The following is a 22,379-nucleotide window of genomic DNA, read 5'->3' as shown; positions in this document are numbered from 1 at the left end:
GATTCTCCTGCTCAGGCTTGTTCCTGCACTGTAAATGTTGTATATAGAGTATCACTGTGGATTACTCAACACTTACACCACACCACCAGTTCTGTCAGGCACTATCCAGTCCCTCTCCTTTCTATAGAGCAGTGGTTCCCAAACGTTTTATAGTCCCGCACCCCTTCAAACATTCAACCTCCAGCTGCGTACCCCCTCTAGCACCAGGGTCAGCTGTACCCCCTCTAGCACCAGGGTCAGCACACTGTTTTTTGCCATCATTGGAAGCCTGCCACACACACACTATACGATACATTTATTAAACATAAGACTGAGTGTGAGTATTTGTCACAACCCGGCTCATGGGACGTGACAAAGAGCTCTTTTAGAACCAGGGCACAAATAAAAATATTCAATCATTTTGCTCATTTTTTACAATGTAGAAAATAGTAAAAATAAAGAAATCCTTGAACAAGTACAGGTTCTGAAACTTTTGACCGGTAGTAAGTAAGTAAATAAACATATATATACACACACACACACACACACACATATATATAGTTATAGTTATGTAAAAAAAATATATATATCTCTCTCATTCAGGAGTTTCTTTATTTGTACTATTCTGATCAATTTGATGTCATTTTAAACAGACAAAAAAATGAGCTTTTCTTTCCAAAACAAGGACATTTCTAAGTGACCCCAAACGTTTGAACGATAGTGATAACATAATTGCAAAAGGGTTTTCTAATGATCAATTAGCCTTTTCAAATTCTAAACTTGGATTAGCTAACACAACGTGCCATTGGAACACAGGAGTGATGGTTGCTGATAATGGGCCTCTGTACGCCGTTTCCAGCTACAATAGTAATTTACAACATTAACAATGTCTACACTGTATTTCTAATCAATTTGATGTTATTTTAAAACGGACAAAAAAATGAACTTTTCTTTTTAAAAAAACAAGGACATTTCTAAGTGACCCCAAACTTTTGAACAGTAGTGTATATATTTGTTTTAACTGTGAATCACACTTTTATTATACATACACCTGACGACATTTGGGAATTTTGTTTGGGAATACCTGCTATATATATATAGGGTATCACTGTGGATTACTCAACATTTACACCAAACCATCAGTCACGCCAGCTACTATCCAGTTCCTCTCCTAGACATCTGTTCCAAGTCTCTTTGGATTCATGTGGTATTGTTGACAGTTTTACAGCACCTCACATATCCTACATCAACAGCATTAATATGGGGATTAAATATGCCCCACCTCTGTAAGAGAAGAAGGAATAAATAGTATGCGTGTGTGCGCGTACGCACGCTAAGACAATAATGGTTGGGTAACACCAGCCGGTGCATGACTAAACGACAGCACACACCTACCCACGTGAGTTTAAGACACCGCAGACGTCAGGGTTGGGCAATACCGTATCAGTCGGCACATGACTAAACTAAACAAACCACTGCCACACCTGAAGGAAAGGAGATGTATCCGTTTTAGTATCAGTGGGAACAATTTGGCTTGAATAGTGCGTCACAATACCGATTGTGAGGCATCATGACCAAATTAATACGAAGGTAAGTCTGGCTCACAGATGAGACCTGGAATTCTTAAAGCTACAGGTCAGAGTCTGCAGGCTTTTACTCCAGCCTAGCTCTAATTAATTAACACCTGATCCAACTAAACCAGAGGTCTTGATAATCAGCTGATTGGTTGAATTGGGTATGTCAGTGCTGGGATGGAACAAAAGCCTAGGCTACACCTGAAATCTCTCACCACTGTCAGAGAAAATTCTGCCGTCGATTGAGAAGACAAAATGCCATTCTAACTAAAAAAAGCCACGAGCTAATTAACATACTATCAGTGTAGTTCAGGAATACCATTCCCCTGCAGCCTTCCAGCTGTCTCCCTGTAGGTAACTAACTAACAGACTAACAGTGTAGTTCAGTAATACCATTCCCCTGCAGCCTTCCAGCTGTCTCCCTGTAGGTAACTAACTAACTGTGTAGTTCAGTAATACCATTCCCCTGCAGCCTTCCAGCTGTCTCCCTGTAGGTAACTAACTAACAGACTAACAGTGTAGTTCAGTAATACCATTCCCCTGCAGCCTTCCAGCTGTCTCCCTGTAGGTAACTAACTAACAGACTAACAGTGTAGTTCAGTAATACCATTCCCCTGCAGCCTTCCAGCTGTCTCCCTGTAGGTAACTAACTAACAGACTAACAGTAATACCACAGCCTTCCAGCTGTAGTTCAGTAATACCATTCCCCTGCAGCCTTCCAGCTGTCTCCCTGTAGGTAACTAACTAACAGACTAACAGAGTTCAGTAACAGTGCTGTCTCCTGTAGTTCAGTAGTTCAGTAATACCATTCCCCTGCAGCCTTCCAGCTGTCTCCCTGTAGGTAACTAACTAACAGACTAACAGTGTAGTTCAGTAATACCATTCCCCTGCAGCCTTCCAGCTGTCTCCCTGTAGGTAACTAACTAACAGACTAACAGTGTAGTTCAGTAATACCATTCCCCTGCAGCCTTCCAGCTGTCTCCTGTAGGTAACTAACTAACAGACTAACAGTGTAGTTCAGTAATACCATTCCCCTGCAGCCTTCCAGCTGTCTCCCTGTAGGTAACTAACTAACAGACTAACAGTGTAGTTCAGTAATGTACCATTCCCCCCCTGCAGCCTTCCAGCTGTCTCCCTGTAGGTAACTAACTAACAGACTAACAGTGTAGTTCAGTAATACCATTCCCCTGCAGCAGCCTTCTAGCTGTGTAGTTCAGTAATACCATTCCCCTGCAGCCTTCCAGCTGTCTCCCTGTAGGTAACTAACTAACAGACTAACAGTGTAGTTCAGTAATACCATTCCCCTGCAGCCTTCCAGCTGTCTCCTGTAGTTAACTAACTAACAGACTAACAGTGTAGTTCAGTAATACCATTCCCCTGCAGCCTTCCAGCTGTCTCCCTGTAGGTAACTTCCCCTGCAACTAACAGACTAACAGTGTAGTTCAGTAATACCATTCCCCTGCAGCCTTCCAGCTGTCTCCCTGTAGGTAACTAACTAACAGACTAACAGTGTAGTTCAGTAATACCATTCCCCTGCAGCCTTCCAGCTGTCTCCCTGTAGGTAACTAACTAACAGACTAACAGTGTAGTTCAGTAATACCATTCCCCTGCAGCCTTCCAGCTGTCTCCTGTAGGTAACTAACAGACTAACAGTGTAGTTCTAACAGTGCAGCCTTCCAGTTCAGTAATACCAGACTAACAGTTCCCCCATGCAGCCTTCCAGCTGTCTCCCTGTAGGTAACTAACTAACAGACTAACAGTGTAGTTCAGTAATACCATTCCCCTGCAGCCTTCCAGCTGTCTCCATTCCCTGCAGCCTTCCAGCTGTCTCCTGTAGGTAACTAACTAACAGACTAACAGTGTAGTTCAGTAATACCATTCCCCAGCCTGCAGCCTTCCAGCTGTCTCCCTGTAGGTAACTAACTAACAGACTAACAGTGTAGTTCAGTAATACCATTCCCCTGCAGCCTTCCAGCTGTCTCCCTGTAGGTAACTAACTAACAGACTAACAGTGTAGTTCAGTAATACCATTCCCCTGCAGCCTTCCAGCTGTCTCCCTGTAGGTAACTAACTAACAGACTAACAGTGTAGTTCAGTAATACCATTCCCCTGCAGCCTTCCAGCTGTCTCCTGTAGGTAACTAACTAACAGACTAACAGTGTAGTTCACTAACTAACAGACTAACAGTGTAGTTCAGTAATACCATTCCCCTGCAGCCTTCCAGCTGTCTCCTGTAGGTAACTAACAGACTAACAACAGTGTAGTTCAGTAATACCATTCCCCTGCAGCCTTCCAGCTGTCTCCCTGTAGGTAACTAACTAACAGACTAACAGTGTAGTTCAGTAATACCATTCCCATTCCAGCAGCCTTCTGTCTCCCTGTAGGTAACTAACTAACAGACTAACAGTGTAGTTCAGTAATACCATTCCCCTGCAGCCTTCCAGCTGTCTCCTAACAGTGTAGGTAAGCTGTCTCCCTGTAGGTAACTAACAGACTAACAGTGTAGTTCAGTAATACCATTCCCCTGCAGCCTTCCAGCTGTCTCCCTGTAGGTAACTAACTAACAGACTAACAGTGTAGTTCAGTAATACCATTCCCCTCAGCCTTCCAGCTGTCTCCTGTAGGTAACCATTCCCATTCCCCTGCAGCCTTCCAGCTGTCTGTCTCCTGTAGGTAACTAACTAACAGACTAACAGTGTAGTTCAGTAATACCATTCCCCTGCAGCCTTCCAGCTGTCTCCTGTAGGTAACTAACTAACAGACTAACAGTGTAGTTCAGTAATACCATTCCCCTGCAGCCTTCCAGCTGTCTCCTGTAGGTAACTAACTAACAGACTAACAGTGTAGTTCAGTAATACCATTCCCCTGCAGCCTTCCAGCTGTCTCCCTTTAGGTAACTAACTAACAGACTAACAGTGTAGTTCTGTAATACCATTCCCCTGCAGCCTTCCAGCTGTCTCCCTGTAGGTAACTAACTAACAGACTAACAGTGTAGTTCAGTAATACCATTCCCCTGCAGGTAACTAACTAACAGACTAACAGTGTAGTTCAGTAATACCATTCCCCTGCAGCCTTCTAGCTGTCTCCCTGTAGGTAACTAACAGACTAACAGTGTAGTTCAGTAATACCATTCCCCTGCAGCCTTCCAGCTGTCTCCCTGTAGGTAACTAACAGACTAACAGTGTAGTTCAGTAATACCATTCCCCTGCAGCCTTCCAGCTGTCTCCCTGTAGGTAACTAACTAACAGACTAACAGTGTAGTTCAGTAATACCATTCCCCTGCAGCCTTCCAGCTGTCTCCCTAACTAACAGACTAACAGTGTAGTTCAGTAATACCATTCCCTGCAGCCTTCCAGCTGTCTCCTGTAACAGACTAACAGTGTAGTTCAGTAATACCATTCCCCTGCAGCCTTCCAGCTGTCTCCCTGTAGGTAACTAACTAACAGACTAACAGTGTAGTTCAGTAATACCATTCCCCTGCCTTCCAGCTGTCTTCCAGCCTTCCAGCTGTCTCCATTCCCCTGCAGCCTTCCAGCTGTAACTAACTAACAGACTAACAGTGTAGTTCAGTAATACCATTCCCCTGCAGCCTTCCAGCTGTCTCCCTGTAGGTAACTAACTAACAGACTAACAGTGTAGTTCAGTAATACCATTCCCCTGCAGCCTTCCAGCTGTCTCCCTGTAGGTAACTAACTAACAGACTAACAGTGTAGTTCAGTAATACCATTCCCCTGCAGCCTTCCAGCTGTCTCCCTGTAGGTAACTAACTAACAGACTAACAGTGTAGTTCAGTAATACCATTCCCCTGCAGCCTTCCAGCTGTCTCCCTGTAGGTAACTAACTAACAGACTAACAGTGTAGTTCAGTAATACCATTCCCCTGCCGCCTTCCAGCTGTCTCCCTGTAGGTAACTAACTGCTATGTTCCACCATCAGGAAAAGAAGCTGCAACTGCCCATAAGATTACCATGACATTACATTACATTCTCTGATATGCATGTGAATAACAAGGCGTATGTGTGTTTATGCATGTGAATCCATACACACACACCCCCCCCCCTTTGCATAATCACACAATCACATTCAGACAAACACACACAGCTGCTATGAGCAGAACACTTTGTTCTGATCTCTGACCGGTCTCGTGTTAGACTGAAGAATGGACTGAACGATAACAATATGAAAGAGACAGAGAGGAGGAGGAGAAAGGACACAGAGACCGACAGACAGAGACACAGAGTTATGTAATCTAATGGCTGAGGGAGGGAGAGGAAGACAAAGTGATAGTTGATAAGAGAGAATGACTTCCAATAAGAGATCACACTGCACTCCTCCCTGAGCTGGGAGAACAGTGATAGGAGAGGCAGGAGGAGGACAGGAGGAAGGGAGGAGAGGATGGAGAGATGTGAACAGGAGAGCTGATAAGAAACTAATTAACTCTCAACACTGGAAGGTTGTGTCTTATGGATACAGTCATCACCTGATGAGAGTGTGTGTGTGTCGTCCCCTACCTGACTTTGGGGAGGCTCCAGAGACGCTGAGGGCACACACCATCTTGGCGGTCTCCCAGGGATAAAGAGTGGTGGTGTCAGAGCGGATGGCCACAGCGAACAAGGGGCCTACAGGAAGGAACACAGAGGTTATGAGGTCAGGGGTTACATTCACTGTGTTTACACCCCTAACACTGGTCCTTTGCCAGGTCTTTCAAAGGTGCTAGTCCAAACAGCTCCTCTCAGCTCACTGAGCCAGTCAGAGTGTGTGTGTGTGTGTGTGTTAGAGGTCGACAGATTAATCGGAATGGCCGATTAATTGGGGCCGATTTCAAGTTTTCATAACAATCGGAAATCGGTATTTTATACCTTTATTTAACTAGGCAAGTCAGTTAAGAACACATTCTTATTTTCAATGACGGCGTAGGAACGGTGTGTTAACTGCCTTGTTCAGGGGCAGAACGACAGATTTTCACCTTGTCAGCTCAGGGGATCCAATCTTGCAACCGTACAGTTAACTAGTCCAACGCTCTAACCATTGCACTCCACGAGTAGCCTGCCTGTTACGCGAATGCAGTAGAAGCCAAGGTAAATTGCTAGCTAGCATTAAACTTTTCTTATAAAAAAAACAATCAATCATAATCACTAGTTACAACTACTAATCCAGTTTAGCAGGCAATATTAACCAGGCGAAATTGTGTCATTTCTCTTGCGTTCAATGCACACAGAGTCAGTGTATATGCAACAGTTTGGGCAGCCTGGCTCACTGCGAACTAATTTGCCAGAATTGTACGTAATTATGTCATAACATTGAAGGTTGTGCAATGTAACGGGAATATTTAGACTTAGATAAAATACCGAACGGGTGGCATCCCTAACGGTTCCGTATTTCACTGAAATAATAAACGTTTTGTTTTCGAAATGATCGTTTCCGTATTCGACCATATTAATGACCAAAGGCTCGTATTTCTGTGTGTTATTATGGTATAATTAAGTCTGATTTGATAGAGCAGTCTGACTGAGCAGCAGCAGGCCGTAATTCATTCATTCAAACAGCACTTTCATGCGTTTTGCCAGCAGCTCTTCACAAGCACAGCGCTGTTTATGACTTCAAGCCTATCAGCCTAATGGCTGGTGTAACCAATGTGAAATGGCTAGCTAGTTAGCTGGGTGTGCGCTAATACTGTTTCAAACGTCACGTGCTTTTAGATTTGGAGTAGTTATTCCCTTGCGCTGCAAGGGCCGCGGCTTTTGTGGAGCGATGGGTAACGATGCTTCGAGTGTGGCTGTGTCGATGTGTTCCTGGTTCGAGCCCAGGTAGGGGCGAGGAGGAGGACGGAAGCTATACTGTTACACTGGCAATACTATAGTGCCTATAAGAACATCCAATAGTCAAAGGTATATGAAATACAAATGGTATAGAGAGATAAGGTCCTATAAATACTGTATTAACTACAACCTAAAACCTCTTAACTTGGAATATTGAAGTCTCATGTTAAAAGGAACCACCAACTTACATATGTTCTCATGTTCTGAGCAAGGAACTTAAAAGTTAGCTTTTTTACATGGCACATATTTTACACGGCACACATTTTTACATGGCACATATTGCATATTGGCACATATTACTTTCATCTCCAACACTTTGTTTTTGCATTATTTAAACCAAATTGAACATGTTTCATTATTTATTTGAGGCTATTTTATTGATGTATTATATTAAGTTAAAATAAGTGTTCATTCAGTATTGTTGTAATTGTCATTATTACAAATGTAAAAATGTAAAAAAATTGGCCGATTAATCGGTATCTGCTTTTTTTGGGTTCTCAAATAATCGGTATCGGCGTTGAAAAATCATGATCGGTCGACCTCTAGTGCGAGTGTGTGTGTGGATAAGCACCTACAGAGGGACTCAGTATGGTGTCTCCTCTAACACAGGTTCAACAAACACGAGAAAGAGAGCCAGTGATATGGATCATTGCAGCTTCTAACGGATTTGTCCAGGAGAGGTTGGTTATGGGGTGCCGCTTTGAAGCTTCCACCTCACAGAGAGGAAGAAGGGCTGCAGGTAGCCTAGCGGTTAGGAGCGTTGGACCTGTAACCTAATGGTTGCTAGTCCGAATCCCCGAGCCGACTAGGTGAAACATCTGCTGATGTGCCCTTGAGCAAGGCACTTTACTATATTTGCTCCTCTAAGACAGCTAAATGACTCAAATGTAATAGAGAGCATGTGTCTTTCCACAGTGAGAGAGAGCGCGTGTGTCTTTCCACAGTGAGAGAGAGAGAGAGCGTGTGTCTTTCCACAGTGAGAGTGAGAGCGTGTGTCTTTCCACAGTGAGAGAGATGTAGAGAGAGAGCGTACTCAAGAGGTCTACCTCCCCAGAGACAGTAATAGAGGTTTCAGTAATTAGTTTACATCTCTCTCCCACGAACATCAAACACAACCAACTAGGCTGATGCAGGGAATGTGAGAGAGTATATTTAGAGTTCATGTGAGAGAGTATATTTAGAGTTCATGTGAGAGAGTATATATAGAGTTCATGTGAGAGTGTATATAGAGTTCATGTGAGAGAGTATATTTAGAGTTCATGTGAGAGAGTATATATAGAGTTCATGTGAGAGAGTATATATAGAGTTCATGTGAGAGAGTATATTTAGAGTTCATGTGTGAGCTTCAGTAGAAGTCTAGTGGGTATAGACTCAGTAGGACACAGAAGATATTGTATGTAGCTCAGTGGTGGTCAGAGTGTGTGTTCTATCCTCGTACCAGTCTCCTGGAAGTTGATCTGGACCTTGTTAGACTTGGCGCTGACAGCTTTGGTCCAGGCCTGGCCTGGTTGTTTGGTCCAGGCGGTGATGTCACACCGGTAGAAGCCCCTGTCAGTCTGCTGCACTCCGGCCAGATGGAAGCGGAACTCAGCCGGACCAGTCTTAGTCAGAACCAGGCTGTCCCTGGGAGCCAGAACCCAGTTTACTTTCAACATAGGTCACTAGTAATAACACAACAACTTCATTCATCTTATGATACATACTGCTCAGTACTGTGTGTGTGTGTGTGTTTACCTGCGGTTAGGGTCTGTAGCCCCTCCATGTTGTAGTACAGAGTCAGGACTGAGAGAGAGGACGGTTCTAGTGGCAGAGTCCACACTGTCCTGAGTCTGCACCAGCACAGAGTAGCCCGGGTCCTGCAAGTGCACATGGGATACGGTACAGCTCATCTCAAAGGTGGCTCCGCCTGCCACCGCCTCACGCACACGCTGTGCCACGGCGGTTAGAGACGGACCTGGAGGGAGACAGATCAATCAAGCAATTAATAATCAGTGAGTCAGTCAATCTGACTGACTTCATGACTTAGAAAGCTGCCTGGAGCGCAACCTAAATCAAGGACCATGAGAGCAACTGGGATGTGTGTGATAGTGTGGGCCGGGTACCGAGGTAATGGCAAGGGAAGCAGTGCAATCAATCAAGATAGAGCCTGAGGCTAGTAGAGTGGTAAGGAGTAACCGGGACTACAGACAGACAGTAAACAGTCAGACGCTCTGCAACCACAGCTACTCTAACCTAACAACCAGCTGTCAGTAGTAGCCACAGGGACTGAGTGGACAGACCATCAGTAGGAATGTCCGGACTTCATGAATGGACAAAGACACTGACGGAGCTCTGCAGAGAAAGATGGACAGAGAGAGTGAGACGAAGAGGGAGGGAGAGATTGAGAGATGAACAGAGAGAAGGGGATTCCCAGAGTTGCTGGGAGGAAACAGAGGAAGAAAGTCAGAACTAGAAGGGGGAGAAAAATGACAAACTCCATACTGTATATCCTCATCGCTATTCAATAGCTTTTTACACTAGATCGCCATCATCTAACCAGTTTTACGGGGTTCAGAGTTCAGTTTGGGTGAGTGTGTGTAAAAAGGTTATTTTGTGAGAATCTGGAAGCCGAAGGGTGACTGTTGAGAACTATTTAGACTCAAATCAACAGTGGAAACTAGGACTCATAGCTGTCACTCAGGGCAGCTGTCTAGGTCCCTTACTTAATTCAATCTTTACCAATGTCATGCCACCTGCTTTGAAAAAAATGACTCAACACTATATACGTCAGCAGCTACTACAGCGACTGAAATGACTGCAATGCTCAACAAAAAGCTGCAGTTAGTTTCAAAGTGGGTGGCAAGGAATATGTTAGTCCTAAATATTTCTAAAACTAAAAGCAATGTATTTGGGACAAAATCATTCACTAACCCCTAAAACCTCAACTAAATCTTGTAAGAAATAATGTTGAAATTGAGCAAGTTGAGGTGACTAAACTGCTTGGAGTAACCCTGGATTGTAAACTGTCATGGTCAAAACAGTTTACAACAGTAGCTAAAATGGGGAGAAGTCTGTCCATAATAAAGCACTGCTCTGCCTTCTTAACAACAGTATCAACAAGGCAGGTCCTACAGGCTCTAGTTACGTCGCACCTAGACTACTGTTTAGTCGTGTGGTCAGGAGCCACAAAAAGGGACTTCTGCAATTGGCTCAGAACAGGGCAGCACAGCTGGCCTTTGGACGTACACAGAGAGCAGCTAACATTAACAATATGCAAGTCAATCTCTCCCGGCTGAAAGTGGAGGAGATTGACTTTATCACTACTTGTTTTTGTAAGAGGTGTTGACAAGCTGAATGCACTGAGCTTGTCTGTTTAAACTACTAGCTCACAGCTCAGACACCCATGCATACCCCACAAGACATGTCACCAGAGGTCTGTTTAAACTACTAGCTCACAGCTCAGACACCCATGCATACCCCACAAGACATGTCACCAGAGGTCTCTTCACAATCCCCAAGTCCAGAACAGACTATGGGAGGCTCACAGTACTACATAGAGCCATGACTACATGGAACTCTATTCCACATTAAGTAGACCACCCTCCCTATTGTATATAGTTCTGTCCATGAGCTACTCTTGTCCTGTATTATGTCATGTTTCTAGTGGACCCCAGGAAGAGTAGCAGCTGCTTTTGCAACAGCTAATGTGGATCCTAATAAAATACCAAACCCATGCAAGCAGTAAAATTAGATTTTAAAAAAACTGAAAAATTCACATTATGGAACAGGGGGGGGACTGTGAAGCAACACAAACATAGGCACAGACACACGCACTATACACACACGTACACATGGATTTTGTAATGTAGTTGTGGTAGTGGTGGAGTAGGGGCCTGAGGGCACACCGTGTGTTGTGAAATCTGTGAATGTATTGTAATGTTTTTAAAATTGTATAACTGCCTTCATTTTGACAGACTCCAGGAAGAGTAGCTGCTGCCTTGGCAGGAACTAATGGGGCTCCATAATAAATACAAATACTCACACGCCAAACTGACTGACACCATCTCTGGTATGTTAGAGACTGATGCATCCGTCTGTGTGTGTGTGTGTGTGTGTGTGTGTGTGTGTGTGTGTGTGTGTGCCCTAGACTTGTGGTGTGCCATGGTACAGGCTTTCCTGTTGTCAGACATACATTGGTGCCTCAACTTCCTCTGCCATGTTTGTTGAGCAGCCAACATGAAACAAGCCATGGTTACATGGTAATGTTTTACATCCTCTAGCTTGGACTCCCATCCAGAACACACGTCCCTTATTACCTCAAACACATCACATAGAAAACAAATGAACATAGCAGAATGACAAATGTATTAAATAGCAACATTGCTATATTCATCAAAAGAGAAATAAAAAAGGAAGGAGGGAGGAGAAGAGCGAGATGATATGAGAGCGTCATCACTACTTACGTTTGGGTTCCCATCGGACGGTCAGAGGGGGGGTGAGGAACTCTGCTGCCTCCTCCATTCCACCCTGCCTAGAGGGAGTCCACGCTGTCACACTGCACGCATACGCCCCCATGTCCACGTCCTGACGGTACACACACATTTTTAGCAGCACTTGATTTAACACAAACTTGTGTGTAACAAATGATTGTGCTTGAGGTACACACACACACACACACCTACCTGTGTGCGTAGGAAGCGGAGCTTGAATGTATCCGGTTCTACTCGGGTCAGAACGATGGCACCAGACTCCAACCTATCACGGTACAGCGTCCCAGACTTCAGGTTGCCGTGGGCATCCAGGGAACCAATAGGGAGGGAGGTCTGTGCGGTTGTCAGGCGGTCGCCAGGTGGACCAGGAAGTGGCGTGTACTCCCAGGTCACGCCCAGTCGGCCCCCTGCAAGGAAGTGGGTGATGTTGGTCACATGACACGCCAGCTCTGTGGGGTCACCTGTGACCTGCGGGGTCGACGAGGGGGTAAGGGTCACTGCAAAATTAGGCTCTGGAGGGAGGGACAGAAAGATGGGGGGGAAGAGTGCGAGAAACATTATTAAACATCAGTAAAGGGACATGGTGAAATAACATCCACCTTAGTGCATTCAGGGTAGTGTAACATGTTGACTCCTGCTGTACACAGAACCAGACCAGTTAGTTAAAAAGGAATCATCTGGAAGCCACTTCACAGCCACTAAGGTAGGTGAGCAGAGCTCGTCCCTGTCTGTAGCCATGAATCCAATGGGTGGTGTGTGTGTGTGCGTTAGGGATGTGCACGGTTATCTGAATATCCAAACGGGCGTTAGTATTCAAATAATTGGGAGTACTCATTTTTTGGGAGAGAGAAAAGGTGTTTTTAAAGTATTTTTCTAAGGTAAGATATCCATGTGACATTGTTATACCATGACCTTTCAATTTATGAATTTAATAAAAACAAACTTTAATGTAATTCATGACATGCGCCCCATAAAAGACTGTTAACCAACAAGCTACACACGTGAAGGTTATGTTGGCCAATCAAAACGGCAAAGAGGCTCAATGTGTAGCAAGTGGAATGAGAGTTCACTAATGCAGTGCAAGATAGAACAAAAATAACCAACAGGTAGGCTGTCTTATCTGAATGGGGTTGGGGAGAAAGCACAGCATATGGCCTCAATTAGCCTAACTAGCAATAGCTGGCTAGCGAGCTTCTAGGCTCCTGCAATCCAGACAGGTATTGATAAATGGGATGAAAAATTGCTTCTACAAGTTAGCCCGTCTTGGCTGTAGTTGGGTTGCCTTGGGTACTCGTCTCGCTAGTCTCACTGGTCCCTCAGCAGAGCATCAGCCTCCCTCCTTCCCACAGCAGTGCTCAGGTTAAAAACTTAAGCAAAAAAAATAAATCAAAAATAAATGAAATACAAATTTTTTTTACGAATATCTAGATATCTGACAAAAACCCATGATACTATTCAAAGTGACATTTTTTCTAAACCCCATTCCTAGTGTGTGTGTGCGCGCAAATGGGGCAGTCAGGCTTCTCAAACACAGTGTATCAGTGTGAAACGACCGAGGCTTTTACACACCACACACACACAGTGTATCAATGTTAAGTGTCAGTAGCGGAGTGTGTGTGGGGTCTCAGTAGGTGATTGGGCTGGTATCTCAGTCAGACCTCTAGTCTACAGATTGTCCCTTTATGCTCCAATGAACAGGGAACACACATATTCCTTGCTCTCGATTAGTGCGTGTGTGTGTGTGTGGTCATGGGTTTTCCACGTTGTGTCATTTGGACGTCACAGGAGCTGAATCATGCACTGTCACCATCTGCTACACTGCTGTGAGGATCATCACAAGATCATCTGCGAAAATCCTCCTTCCTTTGTGAGGAGAGAATCCCCGCCAATTAGCCATGTGCCCATTCCGCCGCTTTCACACCCCTCATCCATCTTTCTCACACACACACACACACACAGTAGCTCCATTAATAGACCAAAGGAAGACTCACACTGCAGAACGACTCAAACACATTTCCTGCTAATGGCCTACAAATGGAACGAAACATACATTATAACAAACTCACATGCCCACACAAGTACACAGGTGCACACCCACCCTCCCCTACTTACCAAAGACCGGATAAACTGAGGCATTATGCACAGGACAAGAGCTGTTCCAGGGCCATTTGTTAAGGGAATAAAAAGCTGAAATCTAGTCCACCCAGTAGAGAGCTGATATCAGGCAGTGAAGAACACTACTCTGCTCTGATGAAGAAGGTAATGGCCCTCAACAAAAACAAGACTAATGCACATTTTAAAACCGAACACCACAACTAGGTTTCCATTAGCCTGGCTGTGGTTCCCAACTGGTTGGTATGGACCATAGAGAAGTAGAATACATGAAATGTTCTTCATACAGCTACTTCTGGGTTGTCGTTGTGGCTAAAGACTGGGGTGCTATCTCGGGTGCACTCTAACTAGAACCACAGTTCTGTTTACTTGAAAGGTCGTATTGAAAAACAGACATGGTTTGGGTATAGCCTAGCACAGCATAGGGGTTGACAACCACTGTTCTACAAACTAACCACATTCAGGATTACACGCTTGCTTGTCTTAACTTCTTTGGGACTGGGGGGGCAGTATTGAGTAGCTTGGATGAATAAGGTGCCCAGAGTAAACTGCCTGCTACTCAGGCCCAGTTGCTAATATATGCATATTATTAGTAGATTTGGATAGAAAACACTCGGAAGTTACTAAAACTGTTTGAATGATGTGAGTATAAAAATCACTCATATGGCAGGCAAAATCCAGAGAAAAAATCCAACCGGGAAGTGGGAAATCTGAGGTTTGTAGTTTTTCAACTAATGCCCTATCGAAGATACAGTGGGATATTGGTCATATTGCACTTCCTAAGGCTTCAACTAGATGTCAACAGTCTTTAGAACCTCGTTTGATGCTTCTACTGTGAGGTGGGGGCTCATAAGGGCTGTTTGAGCCAGGTGTCTAGCAGAGTGTCATGAGCTCGTGACACGTGTTCATGTGAAAGTTAGCTCGCGTTCCATTGCTTTTCTACAGACAAAGGAATTATCCGGTTGGAACGTTATTGAAGATTTATGATAAAAACATCCTAAATATTGATTCTATACTTCGTTTGACATGTTTCTACGAACTGCAATATAACTTTCAACTGAACTTTAGCATGGACTTGCCAGCGCATCGTGACTTTGGATTGTGTACTAAACGCGTGAAAAACAAAGAGGTATTTGGACATAAATGAGGGACTTTATCGAACAAATCAAACATTTATTGTGGAACTGGGATTCCTGGGAGGGCATTCTGATGAAGATCAAAAGGTAAGTGAATGTTTCTAATGCTATTTCTGACTTCTGTTGACTGCACAACATGGCAGATATACTTTTGGCTGTTTTATTGTCTGAGCACTGTATTCAGATTATTGCATGGTGTGCTTTTTTGGAAAAGTGTTTTTGAAACCTGACACAGCGGTTGCATTAAGGAGAAGTTTATCTAAAGTTCCATGCATAACACTTGTATTTTCATCAATATTTATGATGAGCATGTCTGTAAATTGATGTGGCTCTCTGCAAAAATCACTGGATGTTTTTGGAACTACTGAACATAACGCCATTGTATACTGAGATTTTTTGATATAAATATGAACTTTATCAAACAAAATACACATGTATTGTGTCACATGAAGTCCTATGAGTGTCATCTGATGAAGATCAAAGGTTAGTGATTAATTTTGTCTGTATTTCTGCTTTTTGTGACTCCTCTCTTTGGGTGGAAAAATGGCTGTGTTTTTCTTTGACTTGGCTCTGACCTAACATAATCCTTGTGGTGCTTTCGCCGTAAAGCCTATTTGAAATCGGACACTGTGGCTGGATTTACAAGAAGTTTATCTTTAAAATTGTGTAAAATACTTGTATGCTTGAGGAATTTTAATTATGAGATTTCTGTTGTTTTGAATTTGGCATCCTGCACTTTCACTGGCTGTTGAGGTGGGATGCTACCTTCCCGAATATCCCAGAGAGGTTTTAAAAGTGTGACCTATAAAAAAAAATAAACTACAAGCACACACACACACACACACACAACCACACCCATTCGCTAAACAGACAGACACTTCGGAGGACATTTCAGTTGATTAAAAGCCATGATAAAACCAGTTTGTGTTTCAATTGATTTGGATCAGACCTGTCTTAGGGTTGTGTCAGCAGGGGCAAGCTGACACAGTGTTAACTGCCAAATATCTCCGGAGGGGGGGGTGAGTGACTCACTGTTAATACAGGTCTGGAGTGTCAACGGTAAACACAGCCTGGTCTGTGTTTGAAATAAGTCATCCAATCTTACATCAGTATGAAGTTCAGGTAAGAACATAAAATTAGTTGTACTTTGACCTCGTTCAGTAGGGGAACAATATACTTTAGCCACCATGTTTCCCTGGGAGCTAAGAGTGCGACACTGTGTGACGTTTCAGTGTGGAGTTCTGCGCCGTTTAAGTTTTTGGGTGTGTTACCATAGAGATACCATCCGTTTATAACAGACGGGAACTATCTGACCATCTCAACTCTAGAGACGTTTACTAACGTACTAGAGTTCACCTGTTCATACAGTCTACCACACAAACCAGACGTAACTAATGAAATTCTGTATATTTCATGAAAATAGTTAAACATTGGTTCCAATAAATAATAAACACACTCAAGAGTGTGTCTGCACACACACACACACACACACACACACACCTAATATAGTTAGTGTGTCTCACACACATGCTGTGCAACAAACCAAAATGCCAAGGGGAGATTTAATTATTAGGACAGAGCAAGCAGGTGTTCTATCTGGAGTGAAGACAGAGACAGATGGATGAGTGAGGCGAGAGAAAAGGAAAGCGAGAGAGAAAGAAAAGGGACTAAGCATGTTCCAAGGAATGTTCTCAGAGGACTCTCTCCACTGCCAAGAAGCTCCGGCCTTCATCGGAGGGTCTCTGGTTTCACTGGGGTGTTTGAGCATGTGGTGTGTGTCTGTGTTGAACCAGATATGACCCAGAGTGCATTCCTCCACTCAGTCGCCACCCTGTCAACACCCTCCATCATCACTTTTCCTTCACTCCCTCAGTATACAGCAGCCACTGAGCATCCTGAAGCCTGACTCAAGACATGAAGGTGATTTGGAGAGAGAACCAGAGGTGGTTGGTGCTGTTTATGATGAGGGAGAATGATTAATCATAAAATAAATTGTCTTATTTTCTGTTCCAGTATGTTGGATTCACCCAGCTCAATGTAACATTGATAGGTTTAGGCTACTACATGATAAGCAAATCTATCCCAATCATGAGTTTGCTACAACCTAGCCTATGAATGAAAGTCACCATAGGTGCACAGGTCAAGGTAATTTTTTGTAATCAAGGTGAGAGAGTGACACATTCAATACCACCTTCCACACTCTTGCCTGCATCTAGCTGATCTAGGGTGTGAATCATTCATACACCATGGTGCTACCCTACAGAGTGCTGTTGAGGCTACTGTAGACCATTGCAAAACAGTGCGTTTTAATCAATGATTTGGTGAATATATTTTGTATTGTTTTATCTAAAAAAAGTGTAACATTCATGTTTAACGGTTTATTTTTAATGAAACTCACTGAGGATGGTCCTCCCCCTCCTCTCTGGAGCCTCCACTGGAGAGAACCCATTGAACTCTATGGTGACTCTGGGTGATTGTATGGGAGAGGTGACACAGCACTAACACCACAGGGGGGTTTGTAGGATGGAGGAAGAATAACAGCAACTTAAAGTTGTAATAGGTCACTTTTTGGGCGACTCAACCAAATTCACATAGAAATGTGAGTTACAGATCTGTCATCCTCATTGAATGTTTTGGCATATTTTACTTTCGGTTTTGTGCAACAGCCTCAAACAACTAAAAACAAGATTTTGGGCTCTTGAAAAGGTATTTCACAGCAGTTTAGGTGGTACAGTGTGATTATCTATAGAATGACTGCTTGTTTTGTCACAAACTGAAATTAGGCTAACTATTAGAATATTAGCAAACAGGATTTCTGCAAATTGCACCTTTAAGAATGACTCATTAAGTGTGTGCGTGTGTAACCACAGGAGGCTGCTGAGGGGAGGACGGCTCATAATAATGGCTGGATTGGAGTAAATGGAATGATAAACACTTGGAAACCATGTTTATGTTACCAATCCTTTGATTCCGTTCCAGTGATTACTATGAGCCCGTCCTCCACAACTAAGGTACCACCTCTGGTGTGTGTCATGCTTCCATCATCATTGTGACATGCAGTACCTATCGTTGTGATGGACTGCAGATGTAGAGTCAAACAATAGTACCAATCAGTCAAGGAAAGATGCACCAGGGTAGCTAGCCCCCTCTGCAGCTCCGTAGGGGATTAGAAGGACACAGTGACTTCCAACTCTTTATACTACACCTCTACTGTTGGACAGAGAGGTTTATGGTGGTTGGAGGTATCCTGTAGAGAGTGTGTGTGCATGCACATTACTACATACAGTGCATTCAGAAAGTACTCAGATCTCTCTGTACTTTGATCCATTCATCTTTGCCTGGATCCTGACTAGTCTCCCAGTCCCTGCCGCTGAAAAACAGCATGATTCTGCCACCACCATGCTTCACTGTAGGGATGGTGCCAGGTTTCCTCCAGACGTGACGGTTGGCATTCAGCCCAAAGAGTTTAATCTTGGTTTCAACAGACCAGAGAATCTTTTTCCCTCATGGTCTGAGTGTCTTTAGATGCCTTCTGGCAAACTCCAAGCGGGCTGTCATGTTCCTTTTACTGAGGAGTGGCTTCCGTCTGGCCACTGAACCATAATGGCCTGATGGGTGGTGTGCTGCAGAGATGGTTGTCCTTCTGGAAGGTTCTCCCATCTCTACAAAGGAACTCTGTCAGAGTGACCATTGGGTTCTTGGTCAATCAAGTTGTAGAAACATCTCAAGGTTGATCAATGGAAACAAGATGCACCGGAGCTCATTTGTCTCACAGCAAAGGGTCTGAATACTAATGTAAATAAGGTATTTTTAATGTTTAATAAATGTGCAAACATTTCTAAAAACCTGTTACTTGCTTTGTATGTAGATTGATTAAATAAAAAGAAATCCTCAGCAATTTTAGAATAAGGCTGTTGCGTAACAAAATGTGGAAAAAGTCAAGGGGTCTGAATACTTTCCAAAGGCACTGTATACTACCATTTCCTCAGCGTAGTAGGTCTGAATTTCATGGGATTTGGGTGCGAGTGTGAATGTGTGTCTTCTAGACGTAGGCAGAGTTCCTCTTCCATTGATGTCTGGCCTTGCCTACGACCCTCTCCCACTAGGCTTGACCCAGGGCACTTCTCTCAACATGCACAATGGCAGACAGAAAACAGACATCTAGTAACCACCAACACATACGTATGGTTGGTGAGTCTGTTGGTGTAGGGCTCTATGGTACTAGAGGAAACTCCTACACTCTGGCCTCTGGCTACACATTCCTTTCCTCCATGACCATTTTCACTGCACAGTGTTTGGTGTGTGTGTGTGTGTCAGAGGAGTGTCATGTTTGGGACTCTAGAGAACCAGCACCAGGCAGACCTAGTTCCAGAGCAGATTTAACCCCACAGCTACTGCAGCACAAACAGCTGCTGTGTGGAGCATTCAAGATCTGATTTCTAAGATGGTTTCATACACTAGGAGCAGTGGGGCTGCTTATTATCAAGCTAATGCTAACCCAATGGACTTTATGGCATTTCCTCACACAGAAATACATCACGTAGCCTAAAGCAGCGATTTTCAACTGCTGGATCGCGACGCAAATGTGCGTCACAGGAGGTTTCTTCAGAGTGTTTTCAATATAAAACGCCATTAGCAATGCTATTTTGGAAGTCTCAAAACAGTGAATTTATTACTGTTAGATTCTAATTTTCAGTGTAAAAACTCTAGATACTATGAAAGTGCAAACCAAGTTTATTCTTCCCAGAGGGCCAATACAGCCGCATTAGACAACATATTCACACTGATATTTAACCCTTTCTCCTATGCTGAGTCTTCTCCTACACATCTGAACAAACATTGTATCTTTATTGCTAGGCAGGAAACTAAGTGATACGGACCATAAACTTTTCTCCCTTAAAACATGACCTGGACGCCTTTCATCACTAATCCATGGCTCTCTCCCCTTATCAATGCCTGCCACGTGATCATTTCCCCTACACTCAGTATCAGTACGTTCCAAGCTTAACCACCAACTTCTGGTGTAGCCCCTCAGCTATGACACCCCCTCAGGTACCTTTTAAAACTAATGATTAATAACATTTAAAGTTCAGAAACCCAAAACCATCATTAACATTCTTCATCAAGAATATGGGGAGGATTGAATGAATGACAAGGAAAGAGGTTGGAATGTGGTTCCCTTGTCATATATTTACTAGCTATATAACATTGAAAAATCCAGATTGTATTTTGTCGATTCTTTTCGCGATGAGAATATTGGGCCGGGACTGAGACAACCTGATTCAATTTGGGTCCTGAGGAAAAACCAGTTAAGAACCACTGGCCTAAAAGGTCATGAAAATCTATACCAAACTGGGAGGGACGACATGAACTTATCCATTGCAAAATGTTTTGCTACGGTGGTCCCTAATGAATCCCTACACGACCACCCACACACAAAGGATGGCATGAGTGACACCACGGCACCTTGAACCTGTCAGGTCATATACAGTTACACCCTACACCACCACTTAGGTCCCAGAGCAACCATGCTGTCATTGTAAATAAGAATTTGTACTTAACTGACTTGCCTGGTTAAATAGAGAGAGGGAGCGAAACAGGGTGTAAAACCAGAGAAAGGAGTTAGCTAGGCCTTAACAGGCATGAATAATCAATATTTTTCACTGTGGGGGCAGGTATGTCAGAAAAAGGCTTGACTAAAGGATAGGCTCACTCTGCGGGTGCCTGTGTGTGTGTTCATTCCTGTGTGTTTCTGTAGTACAAGGCATCACTGATGTACTGCCATGGTGAAGCATGCGTGTTCAAAGTAAGCCTAGTGAGAGGCCAATGCTATTAATAGTATGTTAGATATGGTAATCTTGGTTGGACTGCATTTCAAGACCTGAAAAACATACAGTAGATATTTTAACAGCACTTTCACTCACTGATCTGTGTGACTAGAACTTGTACTGGGTTGGAGGTCTTCTCTGCAGCCTGGTACCATCTTCCTCCTCCTCCGACCCAGGCCCGGACCCTACAGGAGTACATCCCCTTGTCAGACCCCCTTACCCCCCTCACCACCAGCCTAAACTCCCCTGGCCCCGTCCGCTCCAGCCCCACCGAGGGGGACCCGTTTGAGACCACCCCGTCACGGCCCAGGCTGACCGCTGTGCGTCCGTCCACAAGCCAGGTAACCTCCAGGGCCAGGGAGGCCAAGTTACCCGCGGAGACCAGGCAGGTGAGGGTCAGGGTGTCGTCCATGTTGAGCGTGGTGTTGGACATGGCCACGACAGACAAGGAACGAGCTGGAAGGCGGAGGGAGAAGACAAAATGGCTGCTGTTAGAACCAATAAACAAGGAAACAACCCCTAGGTCCTAACTGCTAGACACCTGTAGAACTGGACCGGTTGGATAAGTAGAAGCAATATGGTGAAAATATAGAACACTCCAGCACAGTTGGATATGGAGATACAAGTACTCTACACATCAAGAGAAGACGGAGTAGAAGGGATTCAACATGTAAAACTTGATTAAAACCATCCAGATCAAAAGAACCAACAGTGAGAAGTTGAAAGACCCACATATAGAAGATCAAGGATTACTATTTATTAAAAAAGCCCATTTCAAAAGCTCTAGAACCCACAAAATGTCAAGTATAAATGGGTAACTATTAAAAGTGAATATATGCTGAGAACGATTTAGGCTAAATGGTAAGAGTTTCAAAGCTATGGAAAGAAAAGTCAAGGAAAATCACATTAAAACATGATACGACTCATGACTCCAGAGACTGAACTGAAGCTAAACGCTTTTTGGGGGGGGTAATATTTCTCAAATTAAATCCTGGATACTGCTACTATGGGAGACTGCGATATCTGGTAGGTGAGATGACTTCACTATAGCTCCTCTATGTATGTTTAGACAAGAGAGCCAGGACAAAGGCCCCTGTTAGACTTCTCCAATCCTCTTTACTTTAGCATCTCAGTAGACAGTCAAGTGGCTGCATGGCTACACTAGTCTGTACTTAGATACAGCATGTAAAGGAAGGCCCACAGTCCCTCCATGTTGTCTTCCTGCTGAGCTAGTCCCTCACCACATTTTAATCACTCACCATGCAGGAGAGGGTTCAGGGGATATGGTGTCCCAGGCAACCACTGTGTGTGTGTGTGTGTCGGGGGTTCCTCACACACCCAGGGATAAAGGCCTGACAGGGGGAGGGGCTGAGATAGATCTCTGGGTCAAGAGCCTCTCCAACACAAAGAAATGCTGCTAGGCTAAAATAAAGTAGAGGCCATAGAAACGACAACCATCCCCC

The 22,379-nt window shown here is 43.9% G+C and overlaps 1 protein-coding gene across 1 annotated transcript in view; it reads right to left on the bottom strand.

Annotated features, from left to right (window-relative positions):
- Window positions 1-22,379, bottom strand: part of LOC112267672 (prostaglandin F2 receptor negative regulator-like) — a 42,802-nt gene that overhangs the window by 12,821 nt on the left and 7,602 nt on the right. The window contains exons 4-9 of the mRNA XM_042296787.1: window positions 21,013-21,372; window positions 12,033-12,352; window positions 11,814-11,934; window positions 9,106-9,325; window positions 8,810-8,994; window positions 6,064-6,171 (exon numbers count right to left, since the gene is read on the bottom strand). Of these exons, the coding sequence (XP_042152721.1) occupies window positions 6,064-6,171; window positions 8,810-8,994; window positions 9,106-9,325; window positions 11,814-11,934; window positions 12,033-12,352; window positions 21,013-21,372 (1,314 nt within the window). The remainder of the gene's footprint in view (window positions 1-6,063; window positions 6,172-8,809; window positions 8,995-9,105; window positions 9,326-11,813; window positions 11,935-12,032; window positions 12,353-21,012; window positions 21,373-22,379) is intronic.

This window comes from Oncorhynchus tshawytscha, linkage group LG14 (genome assembly GCF_018296145.1).
Source record: "Oncorhynchus tshawytscha isolate Ot180627B linkage group LG14, Otsh_v2.0, whole genome shotgun sequence".
Taxonomy (NCBI): domain Eukaryota; kingdom Metazoa; phylum Chordata; class Actinopteri; order Salmoniformes; family Salmonidae; genus Oncorhynchus; species Oncorhynchus tshawytscha.
This window is presented reverse-complemented; position numbering and strand designations above follow the sequence as displayed.